This window comes from Fusarium falciforme, chromosome 5 (assembly GCF_026873545.1).
Source record: "Fusarium falciforme chromosome 5, complete sequence".
Taxonomy (NCBI): Eukaryota; Fungi; Ascomycota; class Sordariomycetes; order Hypocreales; family Nectriaceae; genus Fusarium; species Fusarium falciforme.
The window spans coordinates 2174277-2190555 of record NC_070548.1 but is presented as its reverse complement, the minus strand read 5'-3'; the positions used below and the strand labels follow the sequence as shown (position 1 = coordinate 2190555).

At 54.6% G+C, this 16279-nt stretch overlaps 4 protein-coding genes across 4 annotated transcripts; 1 reads left to right on the top strand and 3 right to left on the bottom strand.

The window, feature by feature from the left end:
* Positions 1 to 750: 750 nt before the first annotated feature.
* NCS54_00689000 (CDT1-C domain-containing protein) lies at positions 751 to 2178 on the bottom strand (the record flags this gene model as incomplete). Its single annotated transcript, XM_053152332.1, has 1 exon — positions 751 to 2178. One exon carries the CDS (start codon positions 2176 to 2178, stop codon positions 751 to 753), a length of 1428 nt encoding a protein of 475 aa, XP_053008307.1.
* A 1841-nt stretch (positions 2179 to 4019) lies between these two features.
* On the bottom strand, positions 4020 to 5255 carry NCS54_00688900 (Hypothetical protein; the record flags this gene model as incomplete). Its single annotated transcript, XM_053152331.1, has 3 exons — positions 4020 to 4265; positions 4341 to 4363; positions 5243 to 5255. 3 exons carry the CDS (start codon positions 5253 to 5255, stop codon positions 4020 to 4022), a joined length of 282 nt encoding a protein of 93 aa, XP_053008306.1.
* Positions 5256 to 10946: 5691 nt separating this feature from the next.
* NCS54_00688800 (Spindle pole body component) lies at positions 10947 to 13631 on the bottom strand (the record flags this gene model as incomplete). The annotated part of the gene is made up of 2 exons (XM_053152330.1): positions 10947 to 13434; positions 13495 to 13631. The coding sequence occupies 2 exons, from the start codon at positions 13629 to 13631 to the stop codon at positions 10947 to 10949; spliced, it is 2625 nt and encodes an 874-aa protein (XP_053008305.1).
* Positions 13632 to 14191: 560 nt separating this feature from the next.
* Positions 14192 to 15693, top strand: NCS54_00688700 (Hypothetical protein; the record flags this gene model as incomplete). Its single annotated transcript, XM_053152329.1, has 4 exons — positions 14192 to 14423; positions 14478 to 14764; positions 14813 to 14915; positions 14963 to 15693. 4 exons carry the CDS (start codon positions 14192 to 14194, stop codon positions 15691 to 15693), a joined length of 1353 nt encoding a protein of 450 aa, XP_053008304.1.
* Between the last annotated feature and the right edge of the window lie 586 nt (positions 15694 to 16279).

Genomic DNA, 16279 nt, shown 5'->3' with positions numbered 1-16279 from the left:
AGCACGAGATCCACATCCAAGATTGGTGCGTTGCGTTCCCTGGATATCCACTTGGGTTCTGTTCGTCTTGCACAGATCCGCGCCACACCCGGTCGCCGACATCCGGAGTCCGGGGAGGCGAAATGTCTACAAACACGTTGTTTCTATACGATATCGATATCCACGGAATGCCAGTGACAAACAGGATCCAATCGGTCCTACATTTCCTCTAAAATCACACGTATAGCGCGGAAAATCGCAATGTTTTCGGCTCATCGGTGGAGGCCGCGGTCCGCCGGCGCGGAACCTTGCTTCCGTCGGCCGATAAATTCAATGCCGGAGTCCCACTTTTTCGGGGTGGGCGACCGAATATCAATCAGAAAGCTCGGTGCATGATTGCACAAGCCGATAGGCGGAATGCCCATGACTTAATGCAACATTTCATATGGGAACCGAAATTGATTAAAATGCGTATTCGATTTTTTCCTTCTCCTATCATGGATGTCTGTCTCTATACACGAGTGTGAATGCGAATGCGAATGCTCAGCGCAGACTAAAAACAATATGGTATGCCGCAACGCCAACTCCATCCAATGCGTGTCAAGATGCACCTCGATGCAATGCCATGCCTACCTGTCCATGTCCATATCCCAAATCAGGGAATCGCAGTTCTTAACTCCTTCAGTGATGTGCAATAAAGCAGATCCATCCTCCACGGGGTATTCTCTCTCAGATAAACACATGTCTCGGCCGACTTTGAATCGGCCTTTCTCAACCCAGTAGCTTCTGTACCCGTTCCTGAATGACTCGATCCACTGGTTGGCTATGCCGTTGCACCACAACGTTCTCTCTGCCTCCAATAGTGACAATGCGAAGCCACTCGGGAGCCACCTCGCTGGCGATGAGCCGGACACAAGCTGCACCCTCCTCCTTGGACACAGGCATGCGAAGCGAATCCTTCAGCTTCTCGAGAATAACAGCCATTGTAAAAGCCTGACGTGGCAGGGACATGGGGTTCGAGAGGCTGAGCATGGATATGGTGGCCGCTACATCCACGACACGGTTGAGAGCTGCGCGTCGCTGAAGCTCAGGGCCAGAAGGTGGTAGCGGCTCATTAGCCTTGGCGAGCTGCTTCAGTCGAAGTCGGTCGAGAAGACTCATTTTAGTACCGTCAGGGTTGAGAAGGGGGTTGTTGGCAACCGCAGCTTGTTTGGCCTCCTTCTCCTGCTGCTTGGTGGCGATGCCGCTCTTGAGCTCTGACAGGGCGCGTTGTCCCTTGCTCAGGAGAGGGTTCGCCCTGGCACCAGTGTCCATATTCGTGATGGCCACCTGGGGAAGATCGTTGAGCGAAAGGCTGTCCAGTGGAAGGTCGACATCCATGTCGTCAGCGGATCGCTCGGTGCACAGTGATCGAAGGTTCGCCTCAAACTGCTTGAGCAGTCGCTCTTCATTAATTGGGTTGTTGTCGTGGGAGGCGAGCTCAATGCAGATCTTGTTGCGACCATAGTCAGAAATAATGAATGGTGACACAGTCTTGTTCTGTGCCGAGGTCTCAATGGCGATACATCGCCGGATGTCCTCCATCGTGACTTGTCTCTTGCCCCAGGCCTGTGCGATGTGAGGAGCAACAGTCCGAACATCGATTGGCGAATTGCTTCCATTGTGAGCGAATTGAATCATTATTGTCTTGACGAAGGCTCTGTGAAGGTCGACCATCTCAGCCAGGTGGGGAGGAAGGCCATTTCCGGGTTTGCTCAACTTCTTGAAGACGCCGTCAAGCTTTGTTTGCACCGTCTTCCCTTGCACCCTCGTCTTGGAAATGATGGTTGAGTTGATTGGCTTGTGAGCAGCCTCAGCTCTCGAAGGCGTCGTCCTTGCTACTCGCTTGCCCTTGGCAACGGCGACACTCTTGGCGGGCGAGTTGATGACGGGTTCCTGGCGCCGACAAGCGCGTTTCTTGGGCCCGGAAAGCTCATCGTCGCTGCTGGGAGGAAACGAAAATGTCCGCGATGTGGCTTTGGGGTGGGGATCCTCTTCGACGGTGGCCTTTCGTTTCCTTGTGACTGTGGTTGACTTGGTATCGGCGATGACATTCTTGCCGGTGGCATCGCCAAGACGGCCTTTGGAGATTCGAGTGAAGCTGCTGATGGACTGGGTGGTAGCAGGCGCAGCTTGGTTGCGCCTGGCCGGTCGAGGCATCTTGAAAGCTTTTCTCGGGGATAGGGTAGGAGCGGTTGTGAGGGGTGACGGCGACAAGATACCTCAAACACACAGAAGGTGCGAGGCCGTGGTAGTTTAGAAAGGGAAAGGTGGAAGGAGCGATGCAGTTGTTTACACAAACGGAAAGATGCTAGCAGAATCGAAGAAAGAAGCAGACGCAGATGCAGAAGGCGCAATCGATCGCAATGAAAATGCCAAAGTGATGTCTTGCAAAGTGGAAGCCATGGGCAAGAGCCATGGACCATGGGGGCCCGCAAAGAAGAACAGGCATGTGCGCCGTCGCCAAGGGGAACGTGAAGCGTGAAGTTCTAAGCGGGACCCAAGACGCGTTTAGACGCGTTTCAATCCGTGTCGTGGACGCGTAAAGTGGCCCGCAACACCGCGACGCACAAGCCGAGCTCGGTCACGCGACAGCAGCACTGCGGGTACATGTCCGCTGTACTTTATTTCTGCCTTCTCCCCTCCTCCCGAGGAGAAGAGGCTCGAGCTAAACTCACCTCATCTCCACGTCACTCCAGCTTTAACCGAATTCGCCAGCGTCGCAGTGCGGCCGCTGCCCTTTGTCTTTCCCTTCCAGGTGGCTTGGCTTTCCCCGGACTGATGCGGTTACGATTGTGAAGGTGGCTTGCGGGGTGGCCCAGCTAGAACAGGCGATAGTTTGCGGGAGCTCATCCATCCAACCCGGCCGGCTGGTAAACAAGCTTCCTTCGATGCCGTCGCTCCCTGGGCTGTAAGAAACGTTTCTTTTCCCGCGGCTGCGAAGCCGCTCATCCGGGGAAAACCTTGGGAGTTCAGCTTGTGCAGAATTTTCCCCATGGACAGACCTGATACGTCGTGACTGTCAGCACCACCATTCACAGCGTTGTCGAGACTTTGGGTCATGCCATGTTGTGCTACACACCTCGGCTTCTGTTGCCTGTGCCTGATATGACTTTGAGCCTCTTGCTGGGTGATGTCTCATTGACTCATCAGAAACACGCCCAATAGCTGGGAACATGGTGTTGTTGGCTCACCACCATTCCCCCTCTTGGCCAATATTTCACCCACTCAGCTGAAGAATAGCTCGAATGGCGGTCTGGCCGTCTGTGCCCTGGGCACACAAGACAAATCAATGAGCATCAAACGACTATCCGTGCTTCCCGAATGGCATGGCATTTGGCTTTAATAGCTGCAACATGTTTGCTGCCTTTGGTGTACTTGACCCCAAGTACACTGCAAACCCAGCACAACTCTGCAGAGGTACCACATTAGGGCACCTCAATTCCAGACAGACCGCTCGCGGCCTTGGCTGGGACGCACAACTGGGTAATTTTCTTTCACCAGTGTGCCAATGAACGCCTGTCATTCATCATCAGCTCCCAAAGGCATCGTATTCCAAAGATCATAGAGTACACACGAGTCTTGGTGACTGCTATTCACTGTCTTGGTGGAAAGTCATCTTCCCATAACTGTAAAGGCTACAACATACACACAAACACCTCCATCTTGTCTCCTGAAAGAGACCACATGAGAACCAACCCTAGAAACTTTTGCGTGTTCCCGTACCGAACCTGTGCGCCCTTGTCCGAAATGTGCAGCCCCCTATCATGAAGGCCTGCGTCACAAAAGCACAATCCTCCATACGACCATTAGCAGCTTCGCGCTGACCCAGACTCCAGACCGTTCAAACAGGATATCGCAATGTCAAACGCCAACTGTACAAGAAAACAAGCATGGATCCATTACTTCCCAGCCCCCAGCAACTTGATACGTGTGGGGTGCATTGGGGGAACAGGGCGCCGCCAATGCTGTGTGACGCCTCCGTCCGTGAGACTTGCATCTCAGCGGCGGATTGACGTGGGCCAATGCTCAGGCCTGAAGCTTACAGGGCTGGGCGGGGGAGGCGCGGGAACAGTGTAGTCGTTCTCTTGGATGTGGTGAACAGGAGTTGAAGGGCGGTTGTCCTTGGAGGTGAGGGTGGCGTTGATGCTGGTATAGAGATCCTGTGAAGTAACCAGCCTCATGCTCCGAGGGGAGGACTGGATCGAAGAAGAGTGAGAGCCAGGCATTTTGATGAGTGATGAAATCTGCAAAGTGAACTTGTCAGAAGAGTTCTTTCTTCAGATGAAGTGAGGATGCCTTATAAGCTATAGAAGACATACCAGAATAGAACGGCTTGCGTAAACTGTGGGTATGGGATGGAGACTAGCCCCGTAGTGGTGCCTTGGTGATAAGCGTTGGGGATCGGAGATGTCGGCAGATACGAGGGCACGACGGTGGAGAAGAGCAGAGGTCTGTCGAAAGGTGTATTCTTTTTTTGGTATTGCTCGAACCGAGTCGGTTATTTGAAAGATCGTAGCGAGGCAAATATGGACAGTGAGGATTTTGTGCTGGTAGTGGAGGGTAAAATGTTCAGATGGAGCTTGTTTGCTTGGGTGGAGTTTGATAACGATCGAAGACTTGGAAGATGGTGCAAAGGGCAATCAAGACCAAGCAGGATTAATATTTCAAGGCAGGAGCGTTTGTGAAGAGATGAAGATAGAGTCCGGGGAAAAGGGAAGGAGGAAGGGAAGGCAGGATCAAAGGGAGGAGGATGGTTATAGCTTATTTAAAGGGAAGGAACCGGAGGGAGATGAGATGAGTCCAGTCCCATCGTCTCCCCTCTCCCGTCTCACTCGGAAGAGACAGCCCAACCTGGACCAGAATGAGCCAGTGCCAGTCCCAAGATGGGGCAAACAAGGGCGGCCACAACGACGACGGGCCCCACGAAAAGAAAGGCCAATGCCAATGCCAGTGACAACGCCAACGCCAGCGGCATTGACAGGGCGAGCCGATTTGCGTGCTCCTGTGGATGGGATGGGATGGCCTGTCTGCCTGGTCGGCTCTGGGCTGGTAAGCCGGCGGTCGCGGCGCTGTGAGACGGCGACCTGCAACGACTCAGAGCAAGGGCCTCGGAAGCAAAAAACCTGGGGAACAGGGCGGGAGGCACGTCTTGGCTCTGGTACTAGCAGTGCAGGTACTTGTCGCAGCCATACTCTGTACACACACTACCGCGTACACTCACCCGGCCCAGGCATGCACCGAGACTGCACCCCCCGGCTGCACTCCCACGATTTCCTCACCCCCGGTACTCCCGCGGTCAAGTTGGACAAGGAGCCTTGTCTGGTGTCGGTCGTCAGGGTATGTACGGAGCAGAGCTCGGCACCTTGATCGGGATGGTTTCCGTGGATCAGAGACCAAAGTGCCCATTCTCTCGATGTGTCTGGCCATGAGCTGCAGTGGCCCACGGCGTGCTGCGACGAGATTGCGAAGAAGAAGCTGCAGCATCCTGTCCCTTGCTCTAGGGCCGCATTCTCGATAGGCCTGCAACCAAACCAAGGCACGTCCATTCCCGTCAGAAAGCCAGCCCAACAGCAGCGTTCCGGGGTATGTAGCGTCCCAGGTCCACCACCAATAGTTGCTTCATCTGCAAACTCGCTGCATCACCCCAATATCATTGGAAGAAAAAAAATCGACCATCGAGTGATCGCGCAGCTCAGCTCCCTCCCGAAGAAGCACCGCGCTTCTGACACGTCGTCAGAGATTTAAGAAAAGAAAAGATAGCAAGCAATATTGAGTGAGGAAGGGGGGAAGAGGGGAGGGGAAACGTCAAGCTTGTTGGGCCGGAGCACTACAGGCAAGCCCAGCGCCATACTACTGACGGTCGAGAAATGATATTGAAGCTCAGGGCAGCTGGCGAGCACGTTGGGCACTAGGGGGCGCACAAAATACGGATGGAGAAAGACGTCAGCCAGCACTTCCAGTGAGAAGCACCATTGCAAGCACGAGCTCGGCCACGAGGCTCTGAACTATGGAGGACAAGTGGGCAACAGAAGGAATGGAGCACGAGCACACGAAGGTCCCAAGCAAAGAACTTAGGGCGTGGGGGACCAGCCGTACCGGGGCCTTGTTTCCGAGCAAACATGGGTTGCCGGTTAAGATGGGTCAAGAGTGCCATGGGTGCACAATGGAGTCGTTTTCCTTTTCCTGATGCCTTCTGGAAACTCGGTTAACAGGGCCTAAAACTCTGCCCGAGCTAATGCGCTCCCATCGGATTCAAAGCTCGTGGAACCTCAGGCCGTTGTCCGCCCAATGCCGCCGCATCGTCAAGGGTGACGGCTTCAAGCCGGAGAAGACGGGCGGTGGAAAAAGCAACCACTCAGGATTTTCATGAGAATGGTTACGCAACAATGAAACTCGAGCGCAACCCAAAAAGCAACCTGGAAGATTTTTTTTCTCGTACAAGGAAGCTTTCGGCACTTGTCTCCGTTGAAAACGACACTGCTCCATCGTGATGGCCTGATTACCTCAGGGCCAAGTTCGCCTAAGCAGTCTTCATTGGGCTCTTATCTTGGGTTTCTCATCTAACTCCAACTATGTTTGGCCCAAGTATGGGACCGATGGGACTGATGGGTCCTGTTCTGTTGGCTCACGCATCGGTCAAGCCACAGGTTAAACGGACTTCAATCTTACCCGTCATGAAACCCTCGGGTCAATCGACATGTGTACGGTCTAGGGAGTGAGCAGGGTGACTGGACTGGTACGAAGGCTTTCTGCTGTGCGAGGTTGCTGGGAGGGAAACGACACAATATCTGCTGCCTGGTTTGTTCTCGCCAGCTATCTCCCCCCTTGCATGCTCACACATATTGTGAATTACATACAGGAATGCTTGTGTAACAGGCAGGGTGGCATGGCGGCTTGCTCTGCCAAATCAGGGAGGCAGATACAACAGTGAGTCAGTGCAAATCCAGATAGAGAGCACGCACATCCAACAGCAAAGGATGCAACAACGACGCAACGTCAAGACGGGCGGAATAAGGGGAAATTTTGTCCGAGGTCCAGGATACCCAGCGCACATCAAGCGGCTTCTCCCACACTCAACCCACAGCCTGCCTCCGCCCAAGAAGCGGATCTAGGAAAAGGGTACAAGAAGCCAAAGTACTCTTCTTATCTGAGCTTGACTCGGTGGTGCCGCATGTTCCCCAGTATTTTCTTCTGGAAACTTGACAAAGGCGAGATGAGACCAGGGGTTGGGAAATTTATGCCGGGGGCCATTGCGAGCGGTCCGGGCGGAAGTCCAAAGGGGACAGACACGGTGCGTACCCGGGTCTCCGAGGGAGCTTGGGTGGGACCCCAGGGCTCTCAGGGTAAGTAATAATGACGATGGCAGCATAGTCCCTCTGGGTGGCATCTTCGAGACATCCCACGCTTTCTGGCCGCGTTGCTCACCGACAGACGGACTGGAAGACTGTCCGACCAACTCTCACCAACAGCGAGTGGCCGGCATGGCAAGGACGGATAGGACGGCGCGAGATGTATGGGTGCTTTGATACGATACTCAGTTCAGGCACTCTCGCAATGCTGCCTCCCGCCGGAAGCCAGACAACTGAGTCTGGGGGTGGAGCGCAAGACCGGTCTTCATACTCCGCCAGCCGCTTCCCGTTCAAAGAGGCTTGTTTTTTTGAAGACGTGTATGTCACACAAGACTCATCGGTGCGGATACTCTGCTGCGACACCATGGCTGACCATGACGAGATGGGTCAGGTACAGCATATTCCCCCACGTTGAGCGATCCATTTGGTGAGAATGCACATGTAATCGACTTGGCAGAAGACCGGTCAAAGATGAAGGTCTCGAAGACACCTGATTATCAGCATCAGGATACCCCAAATGTCAACCCGCGCAAGACGCCGGTCACGCAGTTGCAGCGTCGAGCCCATGTCACCGCATCTGGGCCACCAAGCTAACTAGCGATGAATGTCCGATCTCTCACTGTAGCATGTTCGCCCAAGCAATAAATACCAACAGCAAACAACACGGCAGAGTGGCGACAGGAGAGCAAGCCATACAATCCTGGCAAAGGACATAAACAGCCACCCGCGGAAGCTGTTGGCACGCGGCCGTTTCACCGTTTCTTCTGGCTCACGTCGCCCTTTCTCCCTCTCTCTTCTCATCCCTTGTTTCCAATGCTGGGCTGGGCCACACCCCTGCTACCTTTCATCCTGAGAAGCACGAGGTTAATCCAATGCTTCAAGCTCCCGCCTTTTCCCCGGTGCCAGATCAAAGACGCAGCGCCGGGCGCAGACATGGGGACCATGCTTGGTGTCCACTGTCCCTGACTCTTATTCAGCAAAGAGTCTCAGGGAACATGATCCCCACAGTCACTGCAGCCCCTTGTCCTTCTTCAGCGTTCTAGCGCTTCGGCGGCCCCCAGGTGCCCCTGTTGAGTTGCCCCGGTCCGACAGCTGGGCTGGAGAGGCGTGTGGGGCGCCAGAAGATGGGAATATTGTGTGGGGATAAAGCCAGAGCCGAAGCCAAGGCAAAGTCCAGAAGGAGAAGGGGAGTGAGTGGGAGTGCGGAGACGGACGGGCCATGGATCATGGCGGGACGCCGCGTCCGCGTTCCTGGATTCCGGCCCTGTTGCGCCTAAACTAGCCACCCCCCGGCACTGTCCAACAAACAGGGAAGGACAGCAAGCAATTAACTACCAATGGACAGGTAAGGCGGAGGAGGAGATTTGACAAACATGACCAGACGGATTCGGTCGTTCGTGAAGCCGCTTGAACAGCAGTATGTTATGTGGGGGAGGGCGGTACGGCATGACGAGTCAGGGTGCACCCGGGGACACAGGCACGAGGCGGTGTTTATAAGAAATGACAATCGATGGTTTTGCTGAGAATCGACAAGACCACCAAGAGCTTGCATCACACCCCGGATGCAGTCCGAGTTAAATTGGACCCTGAGCTTGCTTCAGGTTCGTACACGCGACAGAGTTGACAGGTCGAATCCATCCATCGTCTCGAGTTGCAGAGCAGCTGCCAGAAATAGGGCGGGTTTACCCAACGCACGCTCAGCTACTTTGCCTCAAACTTGTCAATCTCGGGCATTGCGGCCTCTACTCTACGTGAGGCATACTATGAAGCTGCCACGTAGCAAGCCTCAAACTGTCCGACGATCACAACCTCTTCGGCCTGTACTTGATGGGGCGGGACGCGTACCTGCTTGAGAGGAGCTTTCTGGAACACCAAGCAGCCTCGTGCTTTCTGGCTGGACCGCCGACATTGGATAGGTGGTAAGATGGGGACCTTGTCGGCAGATACCCGTAGCGGTCTGCGAGTTTGCCCTGTCGATCTTTGGCGGACTGGGACGCGATTCTCATGCACGGCTCCAGCTTTTTTTCCTGCATTCGGGGACGCCACGTCGCCGGGGTTGTTGCTCCCTGAATTTACCCCAGATCATCGTGCGTAGCGAGCCGTTTCGGCAGTCCGTGGTGGCAGCCATTCTGCACATCTTGGTGTGTTTATCGAGGACGTCTCAGTTGTTGAGGGGACAGTGAGCTCTATGTCTTGGATACACTGAGGTTGGTTAATCAAGTTGCGTTTGCTTACCACTTCCTCCTGGATCTCGGACCTTGCAGGCAGATCCTCCAGGCGCTTTCGACATATCCTTGATACGCATATGCCCTGTGCCTAGGGTCGGGATGTCATGCACGCCATTTGAGTTTCCGTTGATGACCATGGCGTCTCAAACATTACTGGAGCGTTTCTGTTGCTCCTCTGCCGGGGAATTCCCTGGTGGTGATACGAGCCATCTCAGTGTACGCAGCCAGTGTCAGACTGCTGCCGTATTCAGGCAAATGGCAGATCAGCAGCTCGCCCTTTTCACATGGACCCGTTGGCCGATCACACTGTTTGACTCAGTTGTCGAGGCAATACCCTCCGGGACAGCTCTTATCCCTCCTTCACTACCTGCTCGATAGGGTTAAGATAGTTGGGGGTAAGCCCCCGACACGGAAAAGTAAACGGGCTTATCTCCTTTCCTTACCTATCCCGCCGGGTCGATAACACCGGACGTTGACAGGGGGGAGCCTAGTTCAACCGGAATTCTGAGTTGAACGTTTGTTATCTTGAGCAATCCGTTATCTTGAAGCCACCAGCTTACGTTCGACTATCGAACCCTCCTGCCCCATGGGGCTTCTCTCCCTAGCCAAGCCATTACACGGGGAAACTCCACGGGCGGCTAGCGAGGTTATTTTCATCTCATAAGTGGCCTTGGACGGATTAAAACGGGTGTGCTCGGATGCGAGTTACCCTGGATACACTCAGGGTCCGACGACTACCCCCAACTTGTTCTACTGTATCTGACACAGCTCTTCTAACTTTGTCTTTATGGTTGCCTCATGACTTCGTCGGTTGATACCCGAGCACGTGGCATGGCATCATGCGATGTTGGGGCTCCCGTAGACCCTTCAACATCAATTTCAAGTTGACGAGTCAGATATCACTCGCCTAACATTGGGTGAGCTGGCAACAAGGCGTTCTTGACTCATGACTTATCTGATTACCCTGGACCACCATCAAGAACCTCAAATGCGATGGAGATTACACGAGGCTCTGGCCCGCCAGTTGGCAACTCTATCATGCATAAGGTTGGGCCTCAAAGATACCATAATAGCAACACCAAGACTGTTGCCTGCCCCGAGAACCAACTAGACCAGCCTTGCCTCCCGTTCACCAAGGTGACAAGCCCTGGGAACTAGCTCGAATCCGTCAAAACATCACAAGGGCATCGGAAGTGTTATACCGGCCGGCATTGCGCCAAATAACATGTGTATTAACTCCGGATTCCCGCAGACAAGCATGATACCCATCGCTATGCACTCGGCGATTCTCCAACTCGTCGAGCCACGCCCAGCGCTCGCTCGCCCACGCCCAAACAAGAAACCCCCCTCAACCCCTCGATGCTGATGCACTGCGCGTCGCTGTTGAGGAACCCGCAACCTTGGTCTTCCTCCTCGTAGGCTGGTACACGTCGTTGAAGTTCATGGCAACACCCAGGAACCGCATGTCCACGTCTGGCTGGTACGCGAGATCGCCAAGGAGGATCTGCAGGCGGGTCCTGAATGATACGCCCAGATGCCGCAGCCGCTCCCGCAGGACGGGAAACTCGGACGTTACAGCCCCCGAGCCTGCTGCTGGAGTGTCGTCGTGCTCGTCGTTGAACCGCGTGGTGCTCCGTACATCGGCCTCCTGTCGCCGGGTAAAGTCCGACACACTCCAGCTGTAGAGCCCGTCAACTGAGTCTCGGTAGCTGAGCATGAACCTAAGGATCTCTCCGAGCTGCATCATGTAGGTTGTGCGGTCATCCTCATCTGCGCTGTGCGTTCGTCGCTTAGCGCCAAGTAGACCCTTATGCGTGATGTCGTTGAGATAGCGTGTATGCGCCTTGATAAGGTCGTCCAGAGTGCAGTCCTCCTTCTGGATGCGCTTCTGCAGTTCGCCCCACGAGGATTCAATAACTTCGAATAGGATGTAGTACTGTAGCTGACCAACAAAGTGAATCATCTCGGCGAGAACTCCACGTGTCGACTTCCACGCCTGAGCGACGGCAGGGTCTGAGTTCTGGAGCACGCCACGGGAACCTGTCATGCACTTGCGCCAGGTTGACAGCAGGGCAAACTCCACACGCTTGATGCGCCAGAGAAAGTTGAAGACCTTGAGGTACTGCCGGTTGCCCCATTCAGTCACAACAACATCAACAGGGGCATCGATCTTGTACTCGAGTGTGAAGCAATCCCATCCGATATCACCGTGTGACAGTTGGAGCATTCGTGCATCCAGACGCCGTAGCACCTCGGGCGAATCGTACTGAGCATTTGAGCCTCGAATGGCGTGCTCCAGCTGCGCCGTCAGCGTATGTCTGTACTGTGCTCCAGCAGGACGATCCAGGTTGGCAGCCAGTGACTCCATCAGGAGGGCAATGAAGTCTCCCTGTCCCAGGAGAATGTAGTTCTTCAACGCCTGCAGATGCTCAAACAGATGGAACTTGTTGGCCATCAAGTCAATGAGTCGTTTCATGGTCGTCTTGTAGGCTTCGTCGATCCAAGCCTCCAGCGTGGCCGTGTCACCATACCGGAGCTCCTTGGAGGCTGCCTTGGAGTAGTCTTCAACCCACATTGCATCACCGCAACTGTGTCTGATAAAGTTGAGCGACTTGCCGATCAGAAACACCTTTTGGGCGAAATCCTGGGTGATGATGCTCGGAATCATGTCTGTTGCGATCTCGTACTTGTCCTCCCAGACGTTGCCCGCCCCCTTGGCCTTTGAAGGGTTCTTGTTGGCAGCCTGTTCCCTGACAAAGAACTCTTGATATGGATCTGATAGTTCACCGTCGTATATCCAATGGCGCAGGATGTCGTAAAACGGCCGTGTGAAGCTCCCCAGGAGTCGCTCTGCGAAGGCAGCCACGACAGGATCTCCATGAGACGATGAGAAGCTGTGGATAAGCGAGACGAGCTGGCCTCCCTTCTTCTTTTCAGATTCTTCAGCGATGAGACTCATCAGCCTGAGTCCCATGGTTGCCTCGCGAGTCCAGACCACGCATCTTTTCAGTGTCACGCCGGCTTTCCCGATGCCTGCCCGTGGCGCTTCCTCATCCAAAGAGGCTAAAGCTCTTCGAATCTGCCCTTCTAGCGTAGCAATCAAGCTAAGATATGACTTGAGCTCACTGCCAATGGCCGCTCTCAAGCTCTGGCCAAGAAGTCCCTTGGCAGGAGTCTTGCAGAAGCCATCGAGGCCGCGATATAGTAGCGAGGGCTCCGCCAAAGTGTGGAGTAGAGAGACGATTGGTAGAGGTAGAGTTGGAGGTAACCTTATGGTGTCTGATTTGGGAAACGGTAATGTCGTGGAAGATAGGCCTTGGAGTGTAAAGGGAAGGTCTCTGAGGATGACTGATTCCGGAGGTTCGATCTCTGAATAGTTGCTCGCTAGCAACGTTGACTTGAGAGAGACGTCTCTCTTGGGCGCTTCAGGCCGTGGGTCCCCATCTTTGCCCGACTTTTTGGGCTCTTTTGGTGGAAGCTTCTTGAGCCCTTCTGGCTGAAAGGCCTCTTTGAACTGCTCTTCTTCTTGTCTAGATGTCTTGGTGGCACGCTCCCGGCCCTGACGTTTTATAGCATCGCGGTTTATGGCGTCTCGGTAGTTGGGCGCCGACGGCTTCACAGGGCTCAGTGGGAGGGGCTCGCTGGGGTCTGGAGAATCAGCCAGTTGGTAGAGCAAGTAGAGGATAGCCCACTTGTGCTCGAGCACAGGTAGAGAGAGCAGACGAGTGTAGAGGTTCGAGAATCGGAGGGCTTGGGTGGGATTGCTCTGGATGAGCTTTCGCTTTATGAGGTCGGAGGCATGGTTGACGTCGGAAGAGATAGCGGGGGAGGACGGGCTGTGGAGGGCCTGGTTAGCGGTTGATGGTACAGGATTAATAGGCAAGGCAGTTGGTTACCTGTCTATGATGGATTTGACAATTTCAAAGCAAGTATCATGGCGCTCCTGGGCGACTTCTTCATTGTCGTTGGGGTTGCTGGGCACGAGGTGGGTTATCAAGCTGTCGATGGCATTCGTTATGCGGTCGGGAGCCATGACGGCATCGTCGCAAGCGACCTAGGACGAGCAGGTGCAGTATGAGCGTATGGATGAGTTTGTGAAGCTCGCAAGAGTCAAAAACGGGAAGAATTGGGCTTGCGCAGGCAGATTCGCCAAATCTGGTATATTTGTGAAGTATAGTGTTGACTTGGTTCAGACGCGCCAGACGCGACAGTGAGAGTTTGGTGGTGGTTCAAGGCTGTTGGGTGAGAGGGTGCGGGAGCTAGAAAGTAGCGGTGACTCGGCACAGCTCACTAATCTGTGTGCACAACTATGTACCCACTACCTCGGCCATGCTCTGATGTCCGCCTCTGTCAGGCCTCGCGGCAAAAAAAGGACTACACTCCAACCATCAACCCTTTACCTCACGTCAACAGTTAGAGGGTGCTTCATCAACTTAGACACCGCAGAATGCGTTTCCCATCGAATTAATACCTCCATCGTGATCGCAGAGTTGCAGCCATTCGTTCTATCCAACTCATGCGTCTTTTCTCCGTGTCGCGCCGCGCTACACTGCCGCACGCGACGCCGCCGTCGCCTGTTCGTCTCCTGTCAAGATGCCCGACATCGACCCCGCGGCTCTGAGTCGCCCATCCATCAGCCTCTCGACTCCTATCCTCTCCAACAAGACCCTCGCTGGCTCTGGCACTGGGGCGCCCAAAATCGCAAAGTCGAGCCAGATCATCCCTGCGCGAATTGACCTCGAAGCCCCGTATGCCGCCCTCAAGGCCGCCATCGGCAACGAACAATGGCCCATTTACAAGGCCTCCACCAGCGAGTTCTTGACCGGTAGGTGTCGTGCGCATTGCATCTACGGTTGCGCATACTGACCTCATCGCCCAGGACGCTTAAACCAGGCCGAATACTCGGAACGAATCGACCCCATCCTCGCAGGCCCCGGCGACAAGGAACATCTACATAATAACCTTATAGCGGCCATCTACGGAAATGTCACCCGTGAGATGCCCGACCAAGGGCTGGCTCCCTGGGTCAGCGCCAACGACAAGCCCGCAGCTGCCACCGGGAGCAAACCAGTATCAGGCGATGCCGCCGAGCGCAGGTTGAAGGGAGATGTTATGCAACTGCCTGCGCGAGACCGACGGCGCATCAAGGACTTGGTTCACAATGATGTTTGTGCATCCCAGCCCGCTTTGTCGCACCCACTAACATGTACCAAGTGGGATCCTCACGAGAGTATATCCCATGTTTTTACAGATGCCCATCGCAAGCCGTCCATGGTGATGGATGCTACCCCTAGCGCAGGGGTCATCAATAATATGAGTAAGTATCGGGCATGTTCGCGCATTCTACGAGTGTCCTAACGATAGCGCAAGACTTTGACCTCGAGATTCGAAAACGATATGCCCAACCCTTGGCGGTCGAATCCGGCGAGTTCCCCGATATCGGTATGATCTCAGGCCGGATGTTACCATTTTGTTATGAGGCAGGCCTTGTCAGCGGACACGCTGGAGATGCTCCTCAGTTCATGTCGGTTGCTGTAGAGACATTCATCAAGGAAGTCTTGACACAAGTGTTCAGTCGCACACGGAGTAACGGACCTGGCGACTCTGGCAGTGCCGGATTTGGCGTTGGAACGACGTGGATACAGACGCACAAGTATAAGCAACAACTCGAGTATGAAGAAGATGCGGCCATGCGAGGCGAGATATCCCGGGACAAGAGCGGGCTTCTCCCGATTGAGTCCAAGTCGGCGAGCGAGAGGGGACCTCTGGGCATGGCAGACCTGCGCCTGTCGTTGGAAATGGCCGATACAGGAATGGCACAGTTCCCGGTACTCATGACACAAGTTCTGTACGGGTACCGAGAAGGCGAGCTGGAGAACTGGGACGACTACACCTGGATCCACGATCAGGGTCCAGAAGGCTACGTGGAAGAAAACCATGTGGCAGGGATCAACGGCGGAAGAGTGTACGAGCTCCCGAACGGCCACCCCGACGCCATGGACATTGACACAGAAACATGGTGGGAGGGCGCAGAGAACCAGGATATGGATATGCTGGATGCAGTCTTGGACTCATGCCTTGCGGTTGGGTCATAGGACATGAAACCCACTTGGCAGAGCCCGAATGGTCGTCCTGATATTGATATAAAAACATGGTGGGAGGGTGCGGGGAGTCAGGATCTGGAGATGCTGGACGCAGCCTTGGACTTATGTCTTGCGACTGGGCCACGAGATATGAAGCCGACTCTCCAGAGTCCGGATAGACCCCCCCACACCGTGGAAATTGGCTTAAAGAGCCATTGGGAGGGCACAGAGAGCCATGACATGGATATGTTGGACACGCTCCTGGACTCGTGCCTAGTGGTGGGGTCCTATGGTGCAGGGCCAACTATGCGCAGCTGCCAACCATCAGCAGCTGGGGATTTCGATCTGTTGAAAGGCATGTCTGATGGATTATTTGATGTTACTGCAAACACACTAAAGGGTACGAGACAAGGAGTTCAAGCTCCAGGTCGCGTCCCAAGGTGGACACTGGATATGGGATTTAGGAAGAAGGATGGAAAGGCAAGGCGTGCAAGGAGCCGGCGTTTGACAGGCACACGGGCACGGGCACGGGCACGGGCACAAGCGTGAGGCCGCGTTGCTGGCGCCAAGCTTGGATTTGGGGGATCAAACGAATGCA